The following is a 22,795-nucleotide window of genomic DNA, read 5'->3' on the forward strand; positions in this document are numbered from 1 at the left end:
GACTGACAACTGTCACCTCAAATGCCCATCTTTACATGTTATAATGAATCTGCGTCTTCCTTCATTGTTTGCTCTTTGTTTTTAGAGAATCATTGTCCTTTAAACAGTTTTATGGAGCATTCAAATTTTTGAGAAGCTAAATATCTTTGTTTTAGCTTTCTACATGAAGAATATTTTAGTTAGCTATAATATTACATTCAGGAAATTCTCAATTATACTTCAATTCATTATCAAAAAGTTGAAAACTATTCTACTTTTTTACCTCTGGAAAAGCTTGTGACTCTATTATTTATCTTGAACATACCAAATAGCACAATATTGTCATCCACTGACCTAAGAAGTCTCAGGAAGCACTTTAATGTGAACTTACATGACTTTCAGAAATCACAACTTAGGAAATGTTCTTGATTTAGTCCATTGATAGTCTTTCTTCCATTTCCTCTGTTCTCTAGCTGCAGAAGTGCTATTACTCAGTGTTGGATCTGCTACACTAATTTTCTGTTTTTCCTCTTTTATATCTTGTTTTTATTCTTTTGTGTTTTTATTTTACCATTGTCATCTAACATTTCTATTGATTTTATAAAACTTTTTATCACATTTTTAAGTAGAAAGAATATATTTTGGCTTTGTCAAGGAATATTTCTGTAGATCTTTTATTTGTTGCAGTTTGGGAGGGATTGGGGGCAGGAGGAGAAGGGGACGACAGAGAATGAGATGGCTCGATGGCATCACCGACTCGATGGACATGAGTTTGAGTGAACTCCAAGAATTGGTGATGGACAGGGAGGCCTGGCGTGCTCTCATTCATGGGGTCACAAAGAGTCTGAGAGACTGAACTGAAATCTTCTTCTATATTTCTTGAAAGTAATTTCTCTAATGTTAATTCTTCTTCCTGATCTGTTTATATTTCTTCCATGTTTCATCATTTTGTTTGTTCTGTTTATATTTTTCATGAAAAGGAATCTCCTCATATACCTCATGATCCTTCTTTGTTCATACAAATGAGTGAGTCACTAAATGGAATTTCTAAGAAGAGGCAAAGTATTTTTAAAAATCTGTGAATATATGTATCAAATGAAGATAATGCTTTTCTGTGAGAAATATAAACTAGTATGGGCTTTGGCATTCTTTGGCATTGCCTTTCTTTGGGATTGGAATGAAGACTGACCTCTTCCAGTCCTGTGGCCACTGCTGAGTTTTGCAAATCTGCTGGCATATTGAGTGCAGCACTTTCACAGCATCATCTTTCAAGACTTGAAATAGCTCAACTGGAATTCCATCACCTCCACTAGCTTTGTTAGTAGTGATGCTTTCTAAGGCCCACTTGACTTCAAATTCCAAGATGTCTGGCTCTAGGTCAGTGATCACGTTATCGTGACTATCTTGGTTGTGAACATCTTTTTTGTACAGTTCTTCTGTGTATTCTTGCCACCTCTTCTTAATATCTTCTGCTTCTGTTAGGTCCATACCATTTCTGTCCTTTATTGAGCCCATCTTTGCATGAAATGTTCCCTTGGAATCTCTAATTTTCTTGAAGAGGTCTCTTGTTTTTCCTATTCTGTTGTTTTTCTCTATTTCTTTGCATTGATCACTGAGGAAGGCTTTCTTATCTCTCCTTGCTATTCTTTGGAACTCTGCATTCAGATGCTTATATCTTTCCTTTTCTCCTTTGCTTTTCGCCTCTCTTCTTTTCACAGCTATTTGTAAGGCCTCCTCAAACTACCGCACAATTGCACTCATCTCACATGCTAGTAAAGTCATGCTCAAAATTCTCCAAGCCAGGCTTCAGCAGTATGTAAACCGTGAACTCCCAGATGTTCAAGCAGGTTTTAGAAAAGGCAGAGGCACCAGAGATCAAATTGCCAACATCCGCTGGATCATGGAGAAAGCAAGAGAGTTCCAGAAAAACATCTATTTCTGCTTCATTGACTATGCCAAAGCCTTTGACTGTGTGGATCACAATAAACTGTGGAACATTCTGAAAGAGATGGGAATCCCAGACCACCTGACCTGCCTCTTGAGAAACCTGTATGCAGGTCAGGAAGCAACAGTTAGAACTGGACATGGAACAACAGACTGGTTCCAAATAGGAAAAGGTGTACATCAAGCTTGTATATTGTCACCCTGCTTATTTAACTTCTATGCAGAGTACATCATGAGGAACGCTGGGCTGGAAGAAGCACAAGCTGGAATCAAGATTGCTGGGAGAAATATCAATAAACTCAGATATGCAGATGACACTACCCTTATGGCAGAAAGTGAAGAGGAACTCAAAAGCCTCTTGATGAAAGTGAAAGAGGAGAGTGAAAAGGTTGGCTTGAAGCTCAACATTCAGAAGATAAAGATCATGGCATCTGGTCCCATCACTTCATGGGAAATAGATGGAAAAACAGTGGAAACAGTGTCAGACTTTGTTTTTTTGGGCTCCAAAATCACTGCAGATGCTGATTGCAGCCATGAAATTAAAAGACGTTTGCTCCTTGGAAGGAAAGTTATGACCAACCTTGATAGTATATTAAAAAGCAGAGACATTACTTTGCCAACCAAGGTCCGTCTAGTCAAGGCTATGGTCTTTCCCGTGGTCATGTATGGATGTGAGAGTTGGACTGTGAAGAAGGCTGATCGCCGAAGAATCGATGCTTTTGAACTGTGGTGTTGGAGAAGACTCTTGAGAGTCCCTTATACTGCAAGGAGATCCAACCAGTCCATTCTAAAGGAGATCAATCCTGGGTGTTCACTGGAGGGACTGATGCTAAAGCTGAAACTGCAATACTTTGGCCACCTCATGCGACGAGTTGACTCACTGGAAAAGACTCTGATGCTGGGAAAGGTTGGGGGTGGGAGGAGAAGGGGACGACGGAGAATGAGATGGCTGGATGGCATCACCGACTCTGTGGACATGAGTTTGAGTGAACTCTGGGAGTTGGTGATGGACAGGGAGGCCTGGCGTGCTGATTCATGGGGTTGCGGAGAGTCGGACACGACTGAGCGACTGATCTGATCTGATCTGATCTGATGGTCTTTGGCTCTCTTCTTTTGAACTGGTCAGCTTCTATGTAGAGGAAATTCCAACCACTTCTCCAAGGAGTATTAGAATGACTGTCAGAATTATGAAACAAATGGGACTAAATTGCTTTACAATTCAGTATAAGAATGATTACATACACTTCTGTTGTCAGTTTTGTCATCTGTCTGTGGATGCAATTGACATAACCTCTGGTTCAAAGCTTCTAAAAAGAAGCTTTGAATTCCCACAAAATACTGTCAATCATCTAAATCCGAATCTTTATATGCATTCTCCAAATGGCAAGCCACTCCAGTACTCTTGCCTAGAAAATCCCATGGACAGAGGAGCCTGGTGGGCTACAGTCCATGGGGTCGCTACTAGTCGGACAAGACTGAGCAACTTCACTTTCACTTTTCACTTTCACACGTTGGAGAAGGAAATGGCAACCCACTCCAGTGTTCTTGCCTGGAGAATCCCAGGGATGGCGGAGCCTAGTGGGCTGCCGTCCATAGGGTCGCACAGTCGGACACGACTGAAGTGACTTAGCAGTAGCAAAATAATGAAAATGAAATCAGTTAAAGTTAACCAAATTTTATGTCATCACATAAATAAACATCTTAATGTAACAAGGTTAACTTTGGGGACCACATTGGGACTGAAGGTCAGTAATAAAAAAACAGAAAACAGAAGCATGTTATGGGCTACAGAGTTTTTGATTGAGTTCAGTACTCCAAATTCTAAGATAGCCCTTAAAAACCAGTGTCCCAGTGCAGTGGTCCTCCAACATTTTTGGAACCAAGAACTGGTTTTGTGAAGACAATTTTTCCATGGGTGGAGCGAGGAGGTAGTGAAGGGGATGGTTCAGGCGGTAATGTGAGCCATGGGGAGTGATGGAGAGCTGCAGATGAAGTATCCTTCACTGACCCACTGCTCACCTCCTGCTATGCTAGACAATACTGGTCCACAGCCTGGGGGTTGGAAACCTCTGTCTTAGTATATTCGTTTTCTTTATTTAATGTGATGATGACTTTTACCTTCCTCATGATTGCATGTGTGCTAAGTCGCTTCAGTGGTGTCTGAATCTGTGAGACCCTTTGGACTGTAGCCTCCCGGGCTTCTCTGTCCATGGGATTCTCCAGGCAAGAATACTGGAGTGGATTTCCATTTCCTCTCCCAGGGGGTCTTCCTGACCCAGGGATCAAACACAAGTCTGTAACATCTCCTTCATTAGCAGGCAGGTTCTTTATCACTAGCTCCACTTAAGTTATGCAAAAGAGATTTTTGCCAATGTAATTAAGATTGATTTAATTCAACCTTAGTTCTCCTATTAAGTTGAATTTGCATTATATATGTATAACTACAAATTTATATATGTATATATAAATTTATAAGATCAGTCATAAATAAAACATTTTTTAAAATTTAAATGCTAGTTGACTAGGACATACAAAACCTGAATACTGTGTTTTATCTAACTGATTATAACAATATCAAACAGGTAAAAGGCTATAGACTGCCTTTAATCTGATTGGGCATTCCCCACTAAACATAACACTATTGACCAGTCAAATCAATAAGACTTGATTTCACAATATATGTATACACCTCATCACACATTTCAACTAATCCAGAATACTATTTTCCTAAGTTTTGCATAATCACAGAATTCCCTTGTCATAACATTTTAAAATACCTGACTTTTATCTCCTTTGTAAAAAGGTAAGTGAATTTATTCATTGGTGTCTTCTTTTTCCTTTTAAGTTAATAGACTCAGATATGCATTTATCTTTCAAGATATTTGTTTTATTTTTGAACTATCTACTAAGATACTGAATTTTCTAAGAGTATTTTAAAATGAAATACAATCTTTGGTAGGAAAAAATATACTTTAAAGAAAAGGTATAAACAATATATATCACCTCTTCCAAGGTTACCTAATTCTAGTCTTTTACTTTTTGAACTATTTTAGAACTTTGTCAGTGCAACCAAATATCTTTCACCAGTAAAGTTAAAATTGGTCAAATAAACAATTTATTGGTTAAACTCTTACCTTAGCATAAAGAAAGTTGATATTTTACTTATTTTATCTCTAGCTTCTCTTCCTTCCATGGTGGCTCAGAGGTAAAGAACCCAACTGTCAATGCAAGAGATGTGGATTTGATCCCTGGATCAAGGAAGATCCCCTGGAGAAGGGAATGGCAAACTATTCCAGTATTTTTGCCCGGAAAATTCCATGAACAGATGAGGCTAGAGGGCTATAGTCCCTGGGGTCGCAAAAGAGTCGGACGTGACTTAGCAACTGAAGAAAAAAAATCTCTTTTTTCATCCCAGTTATACCATTCAAGCCCTAGAGTCTGACATACAGAGTGAAGTAAGTCAGAAAAAGCAAATATCATATATTAATGCATATATATATATATATATATATATATAATTTAGAAAAAATGGTACAGATGAACCTATTTCCAGGGCAAGAATAGAGATGCAGACACAGAAAACTTGTAGACACAGTGGAGAAAGGGGAGGATGGGATGAATTGGGAGAGTACTACTGACGTATATACATTGCCATATGTTAAATGTATAGCTAGGGGAACCTGCTCTTTAGCGCAGGGAGCTCAGCTTGGTGCTCTGTGATGACCTAGAGGAGTGGGATGGGCAGGTGGGAGGGAGGTTCAAGAGGGAGAGGATATATGTATACATATAGCTGGTTCTGGAGAAGGAACAGGCAACCCACTTCAACATTCTTGCCTGGGAAATCCCATGGACAGAGGAACATGGCAGGCTACAGTCCACGGGGTTACAAAGAGTCAGACACGACTTAGCAATTAAACAACGTGGCTGGCTCATTTTGTAGTACAGCAGAAAGTTACACAACATTGTAAAGAAATCATGCTTCCATAAAAAAATAAAAATTCTTGCAAAGTTAAAATACTGAGTTACCTTTAAGGAGTTTATTTATGAACATATAAATGTAATTAATTATTCAAATAGCATAACTTTTGTTGTAATTATTATCTTTCCAAAAAATTGCTTCATCTCACTAGAATCTGACATGTATTGAGTCATTTTGTAAAACTCCTTTTGGTCTTAGGACATTAGGTTTACAGTACTTTGACTACAATAAACCTAGATATTGGTATAAAGATCTCTGGAAAAACACATACTATGTGAGAAGAGTCATCAAATAAAGATAGTATATGGGAGAATAGAGCTTAAGCCAATTCAGAAGTTTTAGAAAAGATGCCTCTTGGAAATCTAAAGATGTTTGAACTTACTGCACATTCTAGTTCCTTGAAGAGAAGCAATCAGACAACTGAGTAAATTCTGTCTCGGGTGAGTTTCTCACATGCAAGTTGTAAGTCTCTTTTCTTGCCTGAAGATTTTCTTGGTTTTTCCGTGTACTGCATATATGTCTAAGAGTTTACACTCCTTCTTCCTGAGAGATGCACGATTTCCTTGATGAAGTCAGTGTTTCAATATTTATTTATTTATTCCAGTAGGCTCCTAAATATGAGACTGGTTCTGTAACAGGGATAACAATTTACTTATATTCTTGATAGTACACTGTAACTTCTAAAAACTAATCTGTGTTGGAGATAAAAGAAAGAAAAAAAAATAAAGAAAGAAAGAATGATATTACATGTATCTTCCCATTCCTTCTCCCTTACCTCAAAACACACACATTTTGAACTATGGGCTAAAGCTCTAATCTTTTCTGCTTCCTCTGGATGGCAGTATGGCTTAGCTTTGTGACCGTAAGAGGCTTCTCTATGGGCCAGGACTGCTAGTGGTAAAGAAACTGCCTGCTAATGGGGGAGACTTAAGAGACACAGATTCGATCCCTGGGTGAGGAAGATCCCCTGGAGAAGGGCATGGCAAGCCACTCCAGTCGTTTTGCCTGAGAGAATCCCAAGGACAGAGGAGCCTGGTGGCCTGCAGTCCATAGGGTCACACAGAGTCAGACATGACTGAAGTGACTTAGCATGGCACGGCATGGTCCAGGAACACATGTTTTCACATGTGTTTGAAATGCTCACTAGTTTCTAAGTCTGTGTGTTTCAGTTATTTCCTCTGAGCTGGGAAAATAACAAGTGGCCCATAACACATTGTCTTTTGTATGCCAGATTCAAGTTGTTTGTTACCTAATGCTCATAAACAGCTTATTGCTTGTGTTTTATCCGGTAACATTTATTACCCTTCCAAAGTATGTACTTTCCCCTGGGCATTATTTATAGGTGTAATAGAAGTCTCCTTGGATATATTCAGGAGCAAAAATTTCAGTAAAACATTGGGGGACTAAGGAATAAGATTTTATCAAGTGCACCTTGTTTCACTGCTAGTCTAATTCTTTTTATCTAGAAACTGATGACAATCCAAAAATAAGTGGAAGATTGTGTTTTTCCTTTAGCTGGCTCAAGTCAGGCCTTTGTTTATCCAGATTATTGCTAGTTTGAAAGATCATATAAGGACTCCTAAGGTGGTCAAAAGATTTAATTTCCACCATGTCAAGATTAGCTAACTATAGTCAGAAGTCTTTGGATGCACATTCTTCAATGTCTAATAAATATATAAACCTGTCTCCATGATAATCTTCCTGGCCTTGAATCTGTCTATTCTTCCATTCCTAGGGAATATGAGAATTTCCCTCAGTTAATAACTTCTCATATACATTTCCAGAATAAAAAGGAAATTGATAAAGTATCTTTTAAAGGTTTTGGGTTTAAACATCAAGTTCTGCTCCTTTCCAGACATTGGAAGTTACTTAACAAACACATTCTTCTATTTTGTTTTACGGATATGGGGAATTATAATAGTGACAAATCTATATAATTGTTGTGGATGTCATACAGTCTGTTTGACACACAGCCAACACATTGTTTGCTCCATGGGCTCAGGTACAAAGTAGCCAAGGTGTCAGTGAAGGGGACAGTCATGTGCTTAATTATATGATCCACCACCTACCCTTGGTCTACAGTTTCATCTTTACCTTTTATGCTACAACTGCCTCATGTCCCATCTGGTAACACTGGAAGTCATTACAGAGCTGCTGAATAGCAACATTCCCCAATGAACAGTCTATGAAGAGTAGACTGCTCTAGACTCCATCTAATAGTGTAGTGATTTATCTTTTCAAGTATAGCTGCAAAATCCACATGCATATTTGTCATCACTTGCTAGGGTGATTTTCTGCCTGCTTGATTTTCTGTAGCCCTCCATGGTGATCTGGGCTTCCCTGGTAGGTCAGATGGTAAAGAATCGGCCTACAGTGCAGGAGACAGAGGTTTGATCCCTGGGTCAGGAAGAGCCTCTGGAGAAGGGAATACCTACCTACTCCAGTATTCTTGCTTGGAGAATTCCGTGAACAGAGGAGCCTGGCGGGCTACTGCCCATGGGACAATGAAGAGTCAGATACGACTGAGATACAGAACTTGGGGGAACGCACATGGTGTTCCACCCAAAAACAATTGCATTTTTAACATTGCCTCCCATCAATGGATACATTTTATTGTCAAGAAAATGTAGCAACAGGCTCAAATTCTTGGATTACACCAGTCATACCTAGAAGGGGTTGGCTTGATAGAGCAATGCAATGTTCTCCTGAAGGTTAATTATGGCACCAGCTTTGAGAAAGCACACTGTAAATTTTGGGTCCCATCTGCCTAATGTGCAACACACTTTAAAACAATAGTCAATGCATGGTGTTGACCTACCTTTAGCTAGACTGTACAGGTACAAGGAGGAATTATAGGTGACTCTCAGTTCAGTCGCTCAGTCGTGTCCGACTCTTTGCAACCCCATGAATCACAGCACTCCAGGCCTCCCTGTCCATCACCAACTCCCGGAGTTCACTCAAACTCATGTCCGTCAAGTCGGTGATGCCATCCAGCCATCTCATTCTCTGTCATCCCCTTCTCCTCCCGCCCCCAATCCTTCCCAGCATCAGAGTCTTTTTCAGTGAGTCAACTCATCGCCTGTACTCATTCTTAATTATTTCTTGGAAGCATTTTGGGGCTTGGAACCATATTATTGGACTTAGAGGGTATGGAGGACCTGGTGTCCTCAGAGGAACGATTTCATTCAGGAAAACACCCAAGTTTCTGTTCAATTGAAAGTTGAGAGTTTATCCTGGTTATTCAGCTTTTCATACCATTGCCCCAAAAGCAAGAAAGCAGATCACTGAACTGGATGGAATAATTAGACTCAATTAAAAGGAGCATAAGGCAGCTGGAGCATCTCTAAAAACCCCCTGTTCATTGACTCTGGGCAGTGACAAACATCAGCAATAAAACAAGGACAAGGCCACAAAAATACAGATCCTACATTAATGAAGGCATAAAGTCATATTACCACTGAGGTGCTGCTGCTGCTAAGTCACTTCAGTCGGGTCCGACTCTGTGTGACCCCATAGACGGAAGCCCACCAGCCTCCCCCGTCCCTGGGATTCTCCAGGCAAGAACACTGGAGTGGGTTGCCATTTCCTTCTCCAATGTGTGAAAGTGAAAAGTGAAAGTGAAGTCGCTCAGTCGTGTCTGACCCTTAGCGACCCCACGGACTGCAGCCCACCAGGCTCCTCCATCCATGGGATTTTCTAGGCAAGAATACTGGAGTGGCTTGCCATTGCTGGTTGAGCCTAAAGGGACCATGAAAGGGAGTTAGGAGATAAAAGCCTAAGTTGTAACTTTGGCCTCACCATCAGCTAAAGAAATGAAGTAGAGCAGCTTGTTTATGTTTTTATATGGTTGTTTTTGTTTTCTACAAGGGTTAGCTAATGTTTGAGACCTCAGGTGGGAATATGACCAGACAATTCATTCTGTCCACAAAAACAGCTGATGATACTTTGTGTGCTTTGAGACTTTTGTCGGGGGCTTGTACTTTTTATCCAGGCAAAGGAAAAGAGTGGAGGCTGACAGTCAATATAGCTAGACTGTTCTGAATCTCTTTTTAGAATCATCAGGGATTGAAAGTCACACAGAACATGGAGAAATGTTTTGCTTCAGTTCTATTTGAGTAAATGATTTAACCTCAAAACCTCAAGTACCATATGGGCAAAATAAGGGTAATACAAGTCATATGATCTCCACAGATGCAGAGAAGTTTAGATGACTTAAGAGCACCTGACTCATAACAGGAACTTAATAAACATCAGGTCCTTCTCACTAACAAAATAAAAACATACCTGAGAAATAGTGATGCTTTAAGATTTAAATGACACACATATTATTGTTATAGGTTAACCTCTTGGTTTATCCAGAGTTCTTACAACAAACTTTGGGGAAAATGTCAAAGTTTGGGGACAAAGTGTAGACAACTCGTATGGCTCAATGAAAGGCTTTGGATAGGAATTTGAAAAATGCAAGCATCCGTATGCTGAATTCCCATGTTGATGGCTGTTGACTAAGAGAGGCGATCAATCTGTGATCATTCTCACTAAAACACCCATCATTGCATTAGTGCATTAAAAATAAACAACAACATGTGTTTTCCAGTTCACTCATCAAAACATATACTGTTTTGATGGAACTAAACCAGTTGTAAAGAAGTTCAGGGAAAGATATATAAATTGGGAAACAAAAGTAAGACCCAGATCTGATAAATCAATTCCAGATTCCATCAGTGGTGCCCGATGGAGTTCAGAACCAGGCTAGAGATGACTGTCTGGCCCTTTCACTCTTAAACTCCTTTCTTATCTCTGTCATGAAGCAGCAACCTCCTCAATGCCCCCTTCACCTCTTTGTTTCTGAGGGTGTAGATCAGGGGATTCAGGAGTGGGGTGACAATGTTGTAGAAGAGGGTGAGGAACTTGCCTTGATCCTTGGAGGAGCTGTTTCCAGGTTGCATGTACATGTAAATGATGTTTCCATAGAAAAGTGAGACCACTGTGAGATGGGAGCCACAGGTGTTGAAGGCCTTTTGCCTGCCTGACGCTGACTGAATTTGTAACACAGCCCTCACGATGTAACCATAGGAGACCAGGATAAACACAAGGGGTGAGAGTACAATGCCCACTGCCAGTACAAAGACAGTGCCCTCAATGGCAGCTGTATTCACACAGGCCATTCGTATCAGGGCAGGCATCTCACACAGGAAGTGGTCCACACTGTGACGCCCACAGCGGGGTAAGCGTAGGGTAACTGGGGACATGGCCAAGGAGTTGGCCACCCCACAGCCCCAGGCTATCAACACCAAGCCTAGGCAAAGCCGGGGATTCATGATGACCATGTAATGCAGGGGCTTGCAGACTGCAACAAACCGGTCATATGCCATGACTGCCAGGAGTAGACATTCCACACCACCCAGACCCAGGAACAGGAAGAGCTGGATAGCACAGCCTGTGTAGCTGATGGTCTTGTCACATCCACTCAGGTTATACAGAAGCTGAGGGATGGAGCTGGTGGTAAAACTAAGGTCCAGGAAGGAGAGATGGGTGAGGAAGAAGTACATGGGAGTGTGGAGGTGAGGGTCCAGCCGAGACACCAGGATGATGGTGGTGTTGCCCACAAGGGTCAGGAGATATGCGATCAAGATAACCACAAAGAGGATTCTCTCCAGATGGGGCCGATCAGAAAACCCCAAAAGGATGAAATTTCCCTGAGTGCTCTCATTGGTTCCATCCATCTCTACTGCACCTGAAGAGGAATATTGATACTAATAATGCAAACAGCCAATAAAATGGAGTGTTTACTATAAGCCAGGCATTCTTCTATGTTTTTTACACTTTTTTACTCATCTAACTCCAACTAGAATGGTACAAAGTTGGCACTCTTACTATCCTTGACCTCCAGAAAAGGAAACTGAGACAGATGTGTGTTGAGTAAATTATCATAGTCTAGAAGGGGCAGAATGAATTTTGAACACAGAAAATGAGGCTTAGAGTCTTTATCTTTCATTGATGGTAGTGCCTCTAATCCCAAAGTCAGGAAAGATAAATCCTGCCGTGGCCCAACTATTGATTCTTCTTGAGACACAAGTTCTTAGGCTCCTGCTGTAAACTCAAAGGCCCAAAGACATATTCATTTATACAGAATATTTATCTATTCTTTATCCCAAAGACACACTTCACTCATTTGATTATTATTCTTGAGGTAATTTTAAAGTATCTGTATAATACTTATAGATATAGATAATGTATGGCAATAAAATATTACTAAATAATATGCACATAAAATTAACCTTTCTGTGTCTCTTTCCTGCCATCTCTGTCTTTGTCTCTATTTTTCTGTCACTGTATGTGTGCATCTTTCTCTCTCTCTCAGATCGGTCTTGCATAGAAGGAATAACTTTTTTCTTCCAAAATACTATATTGCTTGAGGAAAAAATAACATTTGTAATGGATAATGCAACTTTAATGCAATTATTCACTTATATGTTCAGAACTTCTATCAAATTGCAATTCCAAGAACCCATCACATTCAAAGTAAAGAATGTTTGAGGACACAAACACAAGTCTTACAGACAAATACAGAGAAGTAGATTGCAAGCAATTTGAGTTACAATTCCAATCTCTTCTGTTACAATCTCTTAACCAACAAGATACCATTACAAGCTATTTGAAAGATCACTTACCTCTACATAGTTTTCCCATCTAATATGGTAATATTCAAACTACTTACACATATGTTGTTATTTTATTAATATGAAAAAGTTGGTAAATATGAAAGTTTATATGTATGCTATATAAAACTCATATGACATACAAAAAAATGAGACTAGGCAGGAAAATTCTGAAGAAAAAAAAAGTCTAATGAGGAGAAACTATCCTTTATATATATCCAAACATACACTGAAAATATAATAATTAAACATGATTGGAATTTCCTTGGTGGTCCAGTGGTTAAGAGTCCACTTTGCAATGCAGAGGACGTGGGTTCCATCCCTGGTTGGGGAGCTAAGATCTCACATGCTGTGGGCAACTAAGCCCATATACCACAACTAGAGAGAAGCCATTGGACTGCTGAGAAAGATCCCACAAGCTGCAACTAAAACCTGATGCAGCCAAATAAATATTTAATAAAAACAACAAAAAAAGAAAAGTAAAATAACAACAACATAAAAAACATGATCACTGAAAAGGCATTTGGGGTTGGAGAGTGTGGATCCTTAAATTACTCCTTTCACCAAAATTAATTACAAATCAAATATTTAAAATGTTAAAAATACAGCCACTGTAAGAAAGTCAACCATTCCTCAATACATCTCTCTCTCTCTCTTTCTCTTTTTTCTTTTTCCTGATTATCTTGGATTTAGGTAGACCTCACTAGATAAGTTGAAATTTTTGAAAGTATGAAGCAAAATATATATTTGATTCCATATTTTTAAAAAAACTATACTACAAAAAGACAACTAACAAAGTCTAAAGAATAATGTCAGTACTATAGAATTTCAACATGAAAACTGAAAGCTGCCTTTATAAGAAAATATGTAACAAAGTAAATGTAGATAATAATTTGAGCATTTTACAGAAAAACAATTAGTTATAATAATGTGACAAAACATCAGAATTGTTCTCACTGATGATTGAGTTTATAAAGTATAAATATAAATGTATTTGCTTCTTAGATATGTAAGTATTTACAGGTGTGGTATATACAGAGTTGGGGAAAGTGTGGGGAAATGAGCCCATTAACTCCTGATAGGAATTTTTTTTTTATTTTATTGGAGGCAAATTACCTTACATTAATATATTGGTTGGTTTTGCCGTACATTGACACAAATCCGCCCCAGGTGTACATGTGTTCCCTTTCTTGAACCCCCCTCCCACCTCTCTCTTCCCCATACCCTCCCTCCAGGTCATCCCCGTGCACCAGCCCCAAGCATCCTGTATCATGCGTCGAACCTGGACTGGTGATTCATTTCACATATGATAATATACGTGCTACAATGCCATTCTCCCAAATCATCCCACCTTCACCCTCTCCCACAGAGTCCCAAAGACTGTTCTATATACCTATGTCTCTTTTGCAGTCTCCTATGCAGGGTTAAGGTTACCATCTTTCTAAATTCCAGATATATGCATTAGTATACTGTATTGATGATTTTCTTTCTGGCTTACTTCACTCGGTATAATAGGAGGAATTTAAATTAGAATAGTATCTTTGGCAGAATCTTAGAAGAGATCATTAATTATAAATAACATATATGCTGACATTCTTCATGTTATTTTAATAAAAACAATTATACCTTATAAAATTTTAAATCACATGTGTTTTTTTTACTCATTAATTCTGCATATTGGAATCTATCCTGCATTTATTAACACACAACATATAATTCCTCCAAAGTCTTCATTATAGTATTGATGAGATAGATAATACTCAGAAATAATGTATATGTTCAGTTACTGAAGTGATTTAATAAACAACAACCTTGTGAACTTGAAACAAATAACTACTAAATAAAAATAATATATGTATGTGGCTTCACTTGGCATTTTTTCCAAAAATCTTACTAGTTTTAAACAAGGAAAAGGCAAAATGTAATGTATAGTGAGTTTATATGTGGTCTGGTCCCATGTTTTTGGTCACTAAATCTATATTTAAATATTCATATCAAAATAGAACCAATATCTAGAAATATGTACACTGAATTATCAAAAAGACTCACTTCTAGAACATGAGATGGAGTTTAAGGGAGACTTTAATGTTTACACATCCTTTGTTTATAAAATAGGAAATAGTAATCATGAGTTGTTATAAAATTAAAAAGGAATATTTATACATGTATGCATATAAGATTGTATACCTAGGAAATTTCCCTAGAAATGATTCTGTCTTTTTTAAAATCAGTTAATGTATCTTTATAACTTTGTTATTCCTTCTTTACAGAAATCATTGCCTCATCCCCCTTAATATAGATATACATGTATATATATGTATATGTATATATAACTATCAAACTGAAAAAGGAAGAAAAGTAGGAAGAAAGGAAGTTAGGAAGGAAAAAAGACTGAAATAAATTTTCAGTCTACATAATAACACCAGTGTTTTAAAACAAACTGATGCACAATTGCATACTCTTAAAATTGTAAATCCTGGGATATAAGAGAAAATTGAGCATGAGGAGCTGAAGATGAGCCAAATGCAGTGACAAAGCAAGAGTTTGATTTTCAAGAGAACTGGAGATCCAATCTCTTGAATTAGTTTTACAACTGTGATGTAGAAGTAAGAATGGCTTCTTCACAGGAAGATTAGAGACAACTGAAAGAGAATGTTCTTGCTGGTTTTCAATCAAGAAGCTTCCCCTCTTCTGTTCAAGTGGAACACTTGTCTTAAACACTAGGGACCTGAGACAGAGTGTCCACAAGCCTTGTTGCTATCACACACCTTTCTACATGGAAGAAACCCACCTCTCAGATGGGATCCAGAGTACCTTCACTTTCTAAGCAGCTCTGGGAAGGAACTAATATTTTCTTCCCTTATATTCAAACTTTGGAAGGAATATAATAAGTTTTCCTTTCTCTGTTTGAGGTCCTTAGTATACTGGGTCAGTATTAACAGCCTCCCCTACCCTCTCACCTCTCCACCGGTGGTTTATTCTTAATAAGTATCTTTTACAGCCACTATGAATATCTTTATAGCTAATGCAATTGTGCAGTTGTGTTTTGCACACAATGAATTTTACTGTATGTCATGTGGATTTGTCACCACTGTCTTGGTGAGGGGAGAGACTGGGCAATAACCCAGTTATCTTTCATTTTATATACATGGGCACATCTTGGGAGATCAAAGAATAAATAATTCATTGCTTAATGTGGTAGTTCAAGTCTTCCGTATCTTGGAGAAATATTTCCTCGTCATTGCTCAATGGTAAAAAAAAAAAAAAAAAGAAAAAGGCAGTAACAAGTACTAAACTGGAGAGATCAAAGCTCTCCCTACCTACATGGGTGATGACTCATAGAAAGGTCAGGAAATAAATCCGATTATTGACAACTCACAGTTTTTCAGATATAATTTTGCATGAAGTTGGAGATAGCAGAAAAGATCACTCACTTGAAGACCACTGATTTTTAAAACAGGTTTTAAATTGAGCATTTAGGAGAGTGTGTGCTAACACTGTACCTAGAGGTAAAATCTATTTTCCTTGTAGGTGCTGGTCAGCATGTGAACACTGTGGTCCCCAAATGCAAAGTTCTACCTCAGAAACACACAGACATAAACAACAAAGCAAAAAACAAAACAAAACTTCTTCAGCTCCTGGAGAGCAGGAAGTCATACAATTACAAATTTTAGTTTATTTCCAAAGCATGTCTAACCTTGCAGATTCAATAATCTCAAACTCACACAAAGGGTAGCTATACTGGCATATGAAAGAAAATGGGATTGATAATTTCAGAGTAGACAGCAGGCCTAGATCTTCCCAGTCAAGAGCTGGCATTTCTCCATCTCCTCCCATGAGGCTATAATATCTTTTTCGATGCAATTCTTTTTTAATGAAACACAAATCTTAGATTTTACTTTCTAATGTTTGCCTGACTGATAACAAACTCCAGCCCTAATACAAAAAATGAACTTTAATGCTGCATTTATTCATATTTTGTCCCTCAGTACTTTTATATATTATACTTTAAAAATTACTTTGCATTGGTAAATCTATTGCTTTCTTATGACTAAAAAATAAGAGCTTTATATATTTATTTGTCTGTAGATTTGTGTCTTGACACGGGCTCGCAAGGAGTTGGACATGACTGAGAGACTGAACAACAAATGTCAGTCATAATCCATATAATTTCCAAGAGCAAGGAGGATGTTTCTCATTTTCTATTTTTTTATTTCTTTGATACATTTCATTAAAAAAAAAATGTATTTAACAAACCAGCAAAGGGGTGCAGACTGATGAGCAGAACTCCTTTTTTGGATGTTCTGAGACCTAGTTTCCAACGTGGTAGATAGGGGGATCCCCACACCAACAAACCTTGGACACCAGCAGAGTGTCTGAGAATTCAACTCAATTCTGATACTACCCAGAGAAAATATCAGATTTCACAGGTTAAATGTTCAGTCTTTCAAGACTTCTCTCACTGCCTAACCATTTCAGAAGCCAGTTGCAAGTCCAAACTATTACCTGTGCTTCTGACCAACTGGCTACAGTTGAAAGTTCCATCAATCCCTTCCTTGGACTTCAGGTACCAGCCACAAGTCCAGGTTGTTACCTGTGCTTCTGAGCAAATGGCTCTAGATCAGAGATTCCTGTGACACCCTCCTCAGGTTAGATGAATTTGTTAGAATGATTCATAGAACACAGAAAAACATTTTACTAACTAGATCATTAGTATATTTTGAAAAGGATATAACTCAGAAACAGCCAGGTGAAAGAGATGTAGAGAGCAAGGCATGTTGGAAGGGCACTCTCCTTGCGTCTCCACATGTTCACTGACTAGGAAGTTCTCCCAACCCTGTCCTTTTGGGCTTTCATGGAGGCTTCATAAAATATCACTGATTGATTACAACATTGGCCACTGGATATTGATTCAACTTCTAGCCCTTTCCCTCTCCCCAGAGGTCAAGAGGTGGGGCTGAAAATTCCAACCTAACTGTCCCCATCCTTAAAGTGCTTTCCAAAGTCACCTCACTAACATAACAAAAGACAAATTTATCATTCTCAACACTTAGGAAATTCCAAGGTTTCAGTGGTGCTGGAGAAGACTCTTGAGAGTCCCTTGGACTGCAAGGAGATCCAACCAGTCCATTTCAAGGTTTAGGGAGCTGTAAGTCAGGAATGCATGTTTGGTCATCTGAATGACCAAACATATAAAACTTACAAATTGTAATATCACAGCTCCTAAATCAAGAAATCTACTCACCATTTTTACCCATAGGCTACCAGGTATCATTAAAAGTCAGAAGTCAAAATGTGTCGATCTTATTATAGGAGGATTGTGAGTTGTCTTATTCCCTTCTGTGTGCACACAGGTGCTCCAGCCAAGTGCAGTTCCAGATGTGGGAGGAAATAAAGGCACTTCTCTTGGGTTGGCCCATTCCTCTGTAAGTGAAGTGGGCCATGATATTTGTGCAGAGGAGTTTATGGCAATGACAGTAAGATGCAGTTCTCCTGAGAAAGACTGGAGAGGGACCAGTGGTCTGGATTTCTCAACAGCCCCAACCTCTAGGGAAATTTCTGAACCCATAGGGGTCATTAGTAAATACACTGAGGTGTGATGTAGGTATACATCACAGCAAAGTGTATAATCTCCCTTAGGGTCCAGACAGAAAATGAGGACTGTGAAAATTTGTTCCTTGATATGAAAAGGATTTTTTACTTCACGTAAGTAAAATTGAAGACTCAATTTTTGTTCCATAAATATAAATATTAATGGAATATTTGCTTCCTTTCTCTGTTCCTGAGAATTATTATGTATCTAAAAATTAGCGAAGGTATAATCAGTCCCATCCTACTTGGAAAGAATAATTTTTTTCCCTTAGGTCTGCTGATAATAGGGCAAAAGTATTTTGGCATTTTTTTTTTTTTTACTAAGAGTTTTTTTCATGAAAAAGAAAGGATTCATTGACCTAGTCAGCTGAAAAATTGGATATGTGCAATGGTTAATTTAGAACTTTATTATTAATTTAAGGAACCAGTAGGGCAACTAATTTTGTTTATTTAGTTAAGATTTGAAAGGAAGATGTCAGCATAGTGGATTTATACTTTAATTTCAAAAAGTAGGGTAAAATTGAGCAAGTATCAGGAACTCTTGATTTATTAGACTGTGTACATATGACTGTGCTTTTAATGCTCTTATTAAGTGATGTGACACCCCATGGCTAAATCTTTTTCAAAATATAAATAATAAAAAGTCAATAAATGAAAAGCAATTGAGTCCCTGCAAACAGTCAGACAATATCAGAGAAAACCAGGCTAGTTTGAATCAATAGGTTAGGGGATTTAGCAAAACAATAAAAGATCTGAGATCTTTTGAGAAGACAGCTACAGAGCCACAGAGTAAAGAGTAAAATATTCAATATAGGAAAATGTGTGGAACTTATAGGTCTGTAGAATATGTATTTTATATAGATACAAATCACTTCCATCCTTCCCTCTTATAATAAAAAAGGTAAAATTGCAGAAGACCCCAGAAGCACACACAAAATATACATTTGATGAGTCAGTTCTTGGAGAGCAGACAGATTTAATAAATCCCAGTGTTCCCAATTTATCTGCCCTTTGGGACAATAAGCCTCAATATCACCACTGTAAATTAGGTCAGTTTCTTCTGCCTGAGGATGAAACTTTTCCACTTCCTGTTCCCAATCAGCCCCACACATCATCGTCCTCCTAGTTTCCTTCATTCAGCACCTTCTCAATATGCTAGAATAATTAGCTTAACTAGTTAATTCACAAGATAAGTCAATCACAGGATTGGGACATGGGGAAAATGATCAAATTAGTTATTTGAATGAATCATCTAGTCTTTTGATAAACTATAAACATAGCTCTGGAGTGTTATAGCTTCGGAAAACCAAGAACCTAATGTTTGAGATTGACCTTGTAATCATTCTTTATGATTTTAGTCATTTTTCATAATGATTTGGGCTTAAAAAGTCTAGCAGATAACTGAGAGATAGGTGGTTGAAGGGAAGTGACAGTGGGGAGAGCACTGGAGGGACAGGAAGTGGCTCTATAGTGCAGTTAAAACAAAAAGGAGTTCACAAAGCATGGAAAGTTGGTTTCTACAAAATTTTTATTCCATATAACTTATATAATCCTCCCCACATTCTTAGTGAGTATGATAATTTGCATATGGGATGCATACAAGGCAATGAATGAGTTAAAGTTGTCACTGTATTGTCATAAGGAATCAAAGCTACAGGTAGCTCAGTGGAACCTAGGCATAGCAATTCATCATGTCACTGGAACCAGTATCTCTACAAATTTATTCAAATTTCTTCTACACTTAAAAATTGGTTTACTCTTTTAACACTTGACATTAAACTTTATTGATTGGTGCTTCTCTAGTTATAAATTAGTAATAATAATAATACCATTATATTTCACAAAATATTTTCAGATCCATCACTTAACTCTGCCTAACAAGAGTTAATCATTTATTTATTCAACAAATGTGCATTGAGTTGTAACCACATACAAACAAGTTAGTTGTTGAGATATGTCAAACATATCATTATCAATAGACAGTGATCCCTCTCCTCAGGATGCTTACATTCTATCTAGAAAAGGCAAAAGCAAATAAATAAATAAAAATTTAATAAATAGGACAATATAATATATTAGAAGCCAATAAGTAGTATACTGAAGAAAAGTGCCTCCATTGCACCCAACAAATGGAAGTTGGAGGGTGAACTCTGGGTGAGCTCTGGGATAGGTCAGCTTGTATGGTTCTCACTAAAAAGCAGGATTTGAGCATGGCCTTGCAGTTCAGGCAGTAAAGAATATGCCTGCAATGCAGAAGACATGGATTCTATCCCTGGGTCGGGTTCTATCCCTACTCTTTCCTGGAGAACAGAATGGCCACCCACTTCAATATTCTTGCCTAGAGAATTCCATGGTCAGAGGAGTCTGGCAGGTTTCAGTCAAAGAGTTGGACATGACTGAGCAACTAACACTAACACGAACTAAGGAAAGAAAGCACATGAATTAAACATTGGGGAAAAGGAAACTGCAGGTGGAAGGCACAGTTGGGAGAAAGGTCCAGTGGTAGCAAGTGCCTGGTCTGGTGTAAACCCATCCAGGATGCCAGGCTAGATGGAGAAGAATAAAAAGGGAAGTAAGGGGAGGAAGTCAGAATCAGAAGAGAAACTTGTGCTCAGGTCTTCTAGGGTCTGAGTGTTTGTTGTAAAGATTTTGGCTTTAACTCTAAGTTAATTCCAATGGTACTACAATCTTGGTGCTAAAAGGATCAGCCTGGCTGCTGCATTGAAAAGGGACATGGAAGGGGCCAAAGTACAGCCAGGATTGCTATCAGGAAACTAATAACTCAGAAGGAGAGAGTGGATGTTCAGACCATGGTTACAATAGCAGTGTGGTTAGAGCTGGCTGAACTCTAGATACATTCTGAAGGTAGAGCCAACAGGGTTTACTGATAGACTAGTATGGGAAAGTAAAATCAAGAAAGGAGTAAACCAGAATGTTGGCCTGAGTAACTGAAAAAATGGAGTTGTCATCCACTGGAAAAGCTTCTGTGTATTGCGCTTGAGTGTGTGCGTGTGTATGAAATTAGGAAGGCAAAAAAAGGGGTTATAAAAGGAGATGCACAAAGCTTTGTGAAACGTGGAATGCAAGGGATGAAGAAAGATTTAAGTTGGCTTAGTAACTGACATAAATCATAAGAGGATGCTCAATGAGATAATAGGGTTAAAAGGAGTCAGTGGACACTATGATCTTAGCTTCCTGGGGAGGAGGCATTCTTGAAGAGGGTAGCAGGCCTGAGGTTATGAGGCTTCCTTGTCCGGGTGAATGGGTGGAGCCCCCAGGGGTAACATGATCTTAGACCAGTGACCCTATTCCTCTTGATTCCTATGGGAAAGGGTCTCTACTGTCCTGAGTGTTTGTTCTCTGTCACAAACTCCCATCATAGATGCTGACCCTATAGTGACATGAACGCTCAGGAGTTACGGTAAGTTTCCAGGCCCTATTTAAGCCCTGGTGATGGGAAAGCATGAACAGAGACCCAGCTTTCTATTTAAATTATGAATGGAAAAGGCCTAGGGCGTGCATGGTATGTAAAATATCAACAAGAGGGATGTAAAGTACATTATTATTATCTCTGTTTTTAAAAGAGAGGAATAGTTTGCTCGTGATCAAACATAAATGTATCAAATATGAAATCTTTGTTTAATACAAGACCCCATCATTAGAATATGTAAAGCCATCTGGAAATACAATTTGATGAAATTTCCCCATTGCTAAAATTATTATAATCCATAAATGCTCCTCCAAATGTAAAAATGTCTGAAAAGAAATATGTTTAAAATATAGAAAGAAAGCTATATCATTAATGTTATTGTAAAGTATGTGAAAGATTTTAGTCAAAGAAACTTCTCTGGAAGAGAAAAGCTCCTTAAAAATCAAAAAGTCTTGTCAGGTAATGTCATCTAAAGTTTCTATTAATTAATAATTATTTAACATTTCAACATTTAGCATTTAAGCATTTAGTTAGCAAGTATTTATCAAACATATATAGAAGATGGAAGCATAGTTAACTTTCAATAATTTTTAAGAATTTTGTTTGGAATGTACAGAATATACACTAAAAATAAGTCAAATATTATTATCAGTTTATCATTGTGGTCATTTTCATTTCATATTTAAGAGGCAAAGTTGAATTTAAAGCAATCCTATAAATCATAACCTCAATTATTTCCCAAAATATTGTAAGGTCAATATCATTGCCCCACATTATACAAATCATACTAAGTAAATGAGTCTAAAAAAGAAATAATTGCCTGAATTTTTACAACCAGAAAATGACTAGGTCAAAGAACTAGTTGAATCATAATTCTGAGACATTTCTACTCAAAAATTAAAAAGTATCCATGCTGAATACCTGAAACTAACACAGTATTATAAACCAATTATATTTCAATCAAAAATATATCCAAAGAAAAAGGAAAATGTTCTTGTGAGAGGCATGGCATTGGACTCAGTGATAGAATCAGAGGAATGAATTGCATCACTCTCAAAAACTGACCCCTGAAAAAAGAGAATTTAAAGAATAATTGAATAGTCACAGGAATCACAAATATATAAAGGGATGGTTCTGAATATATTGATCTAGAAGGAAATGGAGATTAAATGATGAGATATAAAGCAAAAAAACACAGCAATAAAGAGAAAA

At 37.9% G+C, this 22,795-nt stretch overlaps 1 protein-coding gene across 1 annotated transcript; it reads right to left on the reverse strand.

Annotated features, from left to right (window-relative positions):
• Window positions 1-10,680: 10,680 nt before the first annotated feature.
• LOC129558902 (olfactory receptor 2W3) lies at window positions 10,681-11,625 on the reverse strand. Its single transcript, XM_055430321.2, has one exon. The coding sequence runs from the start codon at window positions 11,623-11,625 to the stop codon at window positions 10,681-10,683; it is 945 nt and encodes a 314-aa protein (XP_055286296.2).
• Window positions 11,626-22,795: the final 11,170 nt, after the last annotated feature.

Source organism: Moschus berezovskii, chromosome 8, assembly GCF_049115385.1.
Source record: "Moschus berezovskii isolate FMDL1 chromosome 8, NW_MosBer_1.0, whole genome shotgun sequence".
Lineage (NCBI taxonomy): Eukaryota > Metazoa > Chordata > Mammalia > Artiodactyla > Moschidae > Moschus > Moschus berezovskii.